Below are 6,751 nucleotides of genomic sequence, written 5' to 3'. Positions count from 1 at the left end.
GTTAATTTTAGTTGTTGCTTGACTTCAAGTGTTATTATCATCAAAACCACTTCAAGTGTTATCATCATTAAAATCATGGTATCATCAAATCTAAGTTATTGCTTATTGAGTCACGATATGGGTAAATCGTGTTTGTATTTGACTGATGTTCTCTTTATGTTTTATTCTGAAAAGTTTATACTCATCGTTTAATGTGCCCGATCTTTCCCTTTTTACCCCAGTAGTTCCTTCATGGGTAATTTGGAGAATGTCCCATATTTATTTTGAAATAGTGATTGCAGTTTTCGCTTTCAAAATGTATTGCACATTTTCCTTATCATCTTTGACCCAATCTGTTTCAAGCTTGTTACTATAACACCATCAACTTTGTGTGTAAGAATAAATGGTTTTTCCTCTACAACTTTCTAAATACCATGATACATCCCTTTGATGAAGAAATCAATCTTCTATTTTCATAAACTATACCTTTCTCCATTAAAGGATGAGGATTTGTTTAGTGAATAACTTAAAGTCATTTCCTACATCTTGAGAGTGTTAGTCTTTAACAAGAATTAGACTTTAATGCTACTTGTTGAACAAATAACTCTAAGCAGAAGATAGGGCATTGTGGTATTTAAAATTTGTGATTAATTTAAATAGTTGCTTACTTAAAATAAAAATTTGTGTTAGTTTTGAAATAACACAGAGAAAAGCAGTGGAAAGAAATGAAAATAATAAAGTAAATGACAGAAAGTAAAGAGATAAGGTTAGAAAGATGGCATTGAGATTCATACGGGTTTATCCAAATGTTGGCCCACTCCTGTCTTCAAGAGGTAATCTTTAGAGTTTTAATAATGACTTGAGCTTTTAGAGGCTATGCCCACGAAACTTCGTTACAAGCTAATCGAGAGATTTTATATTGATTTATCTCTCTACTAAAATAAGAGATTTTCCACGGATTAAACTCAGGAACCAAGTAGAGATTTTAATGACAAATCTCAAAAACTAAACAAAACCTTTACCGGGCTAAGTTCTAGAATCAAATATATATATATATATATATATATATATATATATATATATACCGGTTTATCTCTAGAACCAAAAGAGAACCTTCAAGAGAATCCAACTCTTGAAATAAACAACAGATGATACGACACCGGTATAAAACTTTCCTCACGAGTAGCTTTCACTCACAAGGCACTAAGACAACTTTTTGGTGAAAAGAAAAATATCACTTAGAAAGAAGGAGAGTAATAAAATAGTAAGAAGTATGAAAACTTTGAATTTTGGTGTGTTTTCTACTTAGGAGATGCCTCTTTTATGTAGACGAAAATATGGCTAAAAAAAGGAAACAGTCTATGTGCCAAATTAATGTACTAATTGATTAGGATAATCGATTATTGCACCCAAATAATTTGTGGTTCAAGGTATAAATGGAAGCTTTGGATATTTAGTCATTGACATTCATTATGAGCCTTGTTTCAATCAATTATGAGCGTTACAAAGCAAAATAACCAATTAGAGAATTAAGGTTAATTGATTATCCAGTTGTAAACTAACTCCAAATTTATAATTCCCTAATCAATTAGATAGGCCTTAAAAATGTTTTTAAGTGATTTTACATTAGTATCTTAGTAGTCTCTCTTCGACTTTCACAATACTTTGGTCACTCAGACAAACACGGTCCAATGAACTTTCACACTTTCTCTCTTTCAAACCTTTGAAGCTTCGAATATATTTTCCAAATATATCATTCATATAAACATTTCGCTAGAACCTTGAATCTTTTACTTGATGAGGCTTACAATATCTTCAAATTCACCATTATTAGAGAGTTAGAGAGATGTACTAACTTTAACAAGCATAAGAATTATCCTCATCAAAACATCAAAACAACCTACAACACTAGAATCATTAGCTTCATATGCAAACACATAAATCAACAATATTTTCATGAATTCCAAAGTCTAAACATTCAAATTTCTTAATCGAAATAATTGTCAAAGATATTGAAAAATACAGCTTTGAGCCTCTCCATAGAAGCCTTCTATTTAATGACATTCTCTACCTACCTAGGATGAAAGGAATCACAAGAAAGTTATATTAAAGTAAATAGTGACTAAAGTTAATAGTGATGGTGCTTATAAGGATATAGGAGAAATTGTTGGGTGTGAAAGAAATAGGATTGTTGATTGGCTTATAAACTTTTGTATTTTTATGAATTATTCTAATCTTTTAGTTTTAGAGACTCCTTTAAAGAACTCTAAAATAAGTTTTTATGACATATTCATAATTTGCATGTTAAGGAATATTCTTTTAACTTCGTAATTTATTGTTATTTTTTTGGACGCTATTCTCTTTTATAAAAAAAATGATAAATTTAGTGTGTTTATTTCATATTTTAATCTTTCTAAAATACATTTTATTTATTATTATATGTAAAACTAATTAGGGCGGAACCAAATATGGTTCAAAATTAAAAAAAGTTTAAAAAGCAGGAAAAAAAAAAAAGGTATATAAGTTGCACTTTGAATCCTCTCTAAAATGTTTGTTTCACACTATTAATTTAATTCATCTTAATTTTTTCTTTTACTTTCTAGACTAAAACCTGGCTCCCCACTAAGTACCAGTATTAATAAATAAAGAATATCTTTAAAAATAATGATAAACATATTTTGTAAATTAGACAAAGACTTATAATTAAAGAGACACAAATTTCTTTAAAGTCTATTTAATGCTTATAACTAGAGATATATAAAAGAGATTAATTGTCATATATAAAAATTTAACTATTGTTACTATAAATAATTTAAAGTAAACAAGTTAACATAAAAAGGTTTCGTGGTGTAGTTGGTTATCACGTCAGTCTAACACACTGAAGGTCTCCGGTTCGAGTCCGGGCGAAGCCATTCTGTTTTTCATAATTTCATTTTTTTTATGATTTTGGAATACAACAAAACGTCGTCGTATGGCATTACATTTTCGTGGATAACAACATTTCACACCGATATCAAAGGCGCGTAATTAGCACTTCCCAAAATTAAGCCTTCCCTTTTTTCCACTTTCCACGCGCCTCTCTCTCTCTACGAATCTGAACCAATCAAATCCTTTCTCAAATAACTTTCTCCATTCTGATTGGTCCACGTCATCACACGAGAACCTTCCACTCAAAAATCCGAACCCATTATTTACCTTCGTTCGTAACTCCTCAAACCAATTCCAATCAACCAAACGAAAAAAAAACACAAAACAAGTTCATTCAACCATTTCGATTCGTAAAATCATCATCATCATCATGAAATCGCTTATTTGCTTGGGAATCGCTTTTCTTCTCCTCAATTCATCACTCGCTTCCGACTCCAATCCTCCATATCCCAAGGCTTTTTCTGTAATAATTCCCTTTCACGTTCTCTTCCAAATTCAATTAAATAATAATTAAATAATTAACAATTTTGTGTGTGCAGGATTTGAAGGAATCGATTGTGAAAGGGTTAGGGTTTGCCCCAGAAGATGATATCAAGATTACAGGATTTGATCCGAGAGAAGCTCAGGTTGGACATTCGATAGAATATCAATTCGATGTTGAAATTGGTAATAAGGTTATTCCGTTTAAGCTTCTTGAAGATACCAAACATTGGGATTATGTTGATCTTCCGATTTTTCGGGCTGAGAAACAAAACGCGTTGGTTCAGAAACAGGATTCCGGGAATGAATTACCCGTTTTGGCTCCGTTTCAGCTTGCTGGTCCCATGGAGCTTTGGATTCAGGATGCTAATGATATGAGAATTTCTCTCCCTGTAAGTCCCTTTATAATTGCATACCTTAACTATTTCATTGACATTTTCTTATATTTGGTTTTAACTTAGAAATAATATCTATGTGTTTAATTTAACTGATTAAACAATAATAGGGTTAACCAAGAACACCTGGAGTATTGTATGTATAAAATTGTTTGGTTTTGCCGTGAAAAAAAATGATTTTTTAAGTGAATTGATTTTATAAAACTGATTCAGATTAAAAGTGACTTGAATGTTTTGAACATAAAGTCATTTATGTTTAAATAACTTAATGCAAAATTGAGTTGAACATTAAATTTCAATGTAAAAATCATGGTTACACTTAAAAACTACAAATTCTAGCTTCAAGTAGAATCGGGAGACACAATCAATTCAGAACACCTCAAAATCCATTTTACACCTCTAGAATTGCTTTTGGCTCTTCCAAAAGCTAAACCAGAGGCAGACTTATAGTATGTTTGGTTTAACGTTGAATTTTAAAAAATCACGGTAGCTTTTCACGTTTACACAGAAGCTACCTTTTGGAGCTTCTAGAAAATCACGGCAGAGTGGCATTTGACCGTGAGTTTGATTGGTGAAAAGCTAAACCAAACATGCTATTAGTCTTTTTATTAGCTTTGACACTCATAATGTTTTGTATGGAGATATGTAGGATTAATTTGTGTAGTTTTGCGCCAATTTACATTAAAAAATTCAATAATGGTTTCTGATTCTTTGAAGATTTGATCATAATGATAAGAGACATTTGATATGTTGGGGCGGATTAGAACCTGTCTTCATCAATTATACAGTTATTATATATTACCTTATGTGACACTTATTTCATTCTCTAAATTTATGATTGGAATATGTTAAAGAAAATTGTTTTGGTGATATGGTGAAGATTAAATGTGTGTACTGTATAGGGTAAGGGAGTTGAATTCAAATGGTGTAGTTGGATGTGGATAATGTGAAATTGACTTGATGTTGATTTTGTATTTGCAGCATGATGTGGATGCTGGGGTGTTGAAGAAAGTGGTTTTGGCTGATGGTGCAGTGGTTACTGTGAAAGGTGCAAGATCAGTGAGTCTTCGTCATCCTCTTAATTTACCTCTGCCCTTGAACCGAACACAGAATGGGTTTGCTGCTGGACTTCTCGCCTTGGCTGAGCATCTCCGCCACGCTTCTCTTGGCAAGAGTGATCCCCTTCTTTCACTCCGCATTGTTGGTCCTACTTCACTTGAAGCCCCTTCCTCTGCATCAACCTCTTCAAATAACAAGCTCAAGCTCAAGCGTCTTGCACCTGGTCTTGTGGAGTTATCATCTCAATCAAAAGCCAAGTTAATTGACGCCCTTTCTACCGTCGATCTCCAAGAGGGAGCCCCGACTCTCCTTACTCCAACCGAGTTTACTGCATTGTGGCCTCTTGCCTCCCTAAATGGATCAAATGCCAACTTGTTGGGTTTTGAGAAACTCTTATCTTCCGTGCTCGGTCCTAAGGCTAACGAAAATGGTTCCTTCAGATTGTTGAAGGCAGACGTTTCTGCTCAGACTTTTGTGAAGATAGGATTTCAGGCGGAGAAGAAGCTGAAAGAAGGAGATGGGATTAGCTTTGAGGGTTTCTCAGAATGGAGGACTAAGCCCGAGACTGTGAGGTTGCATTTTGAGGTGCTGGCTAAAGTTGATGGTGATAAAGTCATACCTGAGAGAGTCATGCAAGTAAACCCTGTAATTTTGGAGGACAGTGTGGCTTTAGGTATGCTGACTAAAAATGCAACCATGTCAAAGATACCAATTGTTCAACCTCCCTCAATCCCATTTGCACTGTAATTTATGCATAGGGTTTGTTTCTGTACCCTTGATCCAAAGGAATTGTATATGAGATTCTGATTTTGCCTTTGATGTATATAGTACTATGCCATAGTTAAGATCCTTGTAAAAATACCGAGTAATAAGAAAATTATTTTATTTGTCCACTTGCTTCTGATTTTGATGATTGTAATATTATCAATACAATAGAAATGAATATACAAGAGTAAGAAGGTTCAATTCTAGATATCATTATGGACTCTTAGGCTGACATTTATTCAAGGCAACTCTTGAACATTTAGAAATTATTGGTTGATAGAAAAAACTTGGTCAAGAGATGGCATGCCTTCGGAAGAAGTTTTCAGATTTTTTTCCACACAAATTTGGGGCTTCCCACCCAACCAATGCTTCACTTTTCAAATGGGAAAAAAGTTTATACTTGTCTAGGTAATGTTACTGAAGCCTATACTTATCATGTAAAACTACAAATTCTAAAGATTAAAAAATTGATTTGATTTTCTTAAACTTATTAGAGCTGACCAATTGTATCTTCCATGGTTTGATAAGTCATGATGATGCAGATCTATGAGATCTAACCAATGTTCCTTCTCAACCTTTTAATCTGGGGGAAGGATCTGCTTCTTTAAGGCGCCAAAGGCATGGTGTCTTTAGGTCTTTCTCTCTTTGTTTCTGCATTTTCTCTTTCATCAAAAGTGGGCAAAATAAACCAAAGATACTGTGTCTTTTGTGCCTTAAAGGTAACGGATCCTTCCATTTTTTCGCTTTTTTGAAAAGCTTTTTTTCGGCGTTCATCTTCTCCCTCCTTCAGTTTTACATTATTGACATCATTATCAATCAAATTCAATCTTACGATGTCTCAAACTCTACCCTCTTTCTAACTTCTTTGACCATCCTTTTCCGGTACCATTTCTGTTGTAGTCCATTTTATATTTCTTCTACCTCCGTCATCCTATTGTAAATATTATTCCTTAAATAATATTTATAGTTATTTGTTTTATTAGGATGTTGTCCATTAAATAAGCTTAAAAAACCCTATTCACCATAATTTTTTAATGAAAAAATTGTAAATTCTATGCACCACAATTTTTGTACGAAAAAATTATACTCTCTTTCTAGACATATGATTATCCAAATCTCCATACACAAATAAACTAAAAATGTTA

General features: G+C 33.0%; 1 protein-coding gene and 1 non-coding gene across 2 annotated transcripts; both read left to right on the top strand.

Moving 5' to 3' along the window:
- The first annotated feature begins 2,817 nt into the window (after positions 1-2,817).
- On the top strand, positions 2,818-2,891 carry TRNAV-AAC (transfer RNA valine (anticodon AAC)). The gene has a single exon. It is a non-coding gene; the product is annotated as a tRNA-Val (tRNA).
- A 238-nt stretch (positions 2,892-3,129) lies between these two features.
- On the top strand, positions 3,130-5,734 carry LOC127083674 (uncharacterized). The gene is made up of 3 exons (XM_051024011.1): positions 3,130-3,370; positions 3,447-3,779; positions 4,764-5,734. The coding sequence occupies exons 1-3, from the start codon at positions 3,278-3,280 to the stop codon at positions 5,586-5,588; spliced, it is 1,251 nt and encodes a 416-aa protein (XP_050879968.1). The 5' UTR covers positions 3,130-3,277; the 3' UTR covers positions 5,589-5,734.
- Positions 5,735-6,751: the final 1,017 nt, after the last annotated feature.

Source organism: Lathyrus oleraceus, chromosome 1 (genome assembly GCF_024323335.1).
Source record: "Lathyrus oleraceus cultivar Zhongwan6 chromosome 1, CAAS_Psat_ZW6_1.0, whole genome shotgun sequence".
Classification (NCBI taxonomy): domain Eukaryota; kingdom Viridiplantae; phylum Streptophyta; class Magnoliopsida; order Fabales; family Fabaceae; genus Lathyrus; species Lathyrus oleraceus.
Note: the sequence above shows the minus strand (reverse complement) of the source record. Positions and strands in the feature narration are given on the sequence as shown.

Excerpts from the sequence above, each read along its gene's own strand:
- LOC127083674 (XM_051024011.1), top strand. The coding sequence starts at position 3,278 with ATGAAATCGCTTATTTGCTTGGGAATCGCTTTTCTTCTCCTCAATTCA. Across the intron at positions 3,371-3,446 it reads CATATCCCAAGGCTTTTTCT|GATTTGAAGGAATCGATTGT; the intron begins GTAATAATTCCC and ends TTGTGTGTGCAG. Across the intron at positions 3,780-4,763 it reads ATATGAGAATTTCTCTCCCT|CATGATGTGGATGCTGGGGT; the intron begins GTAAGTCCCTTT and ends TTGTATTTGCAG.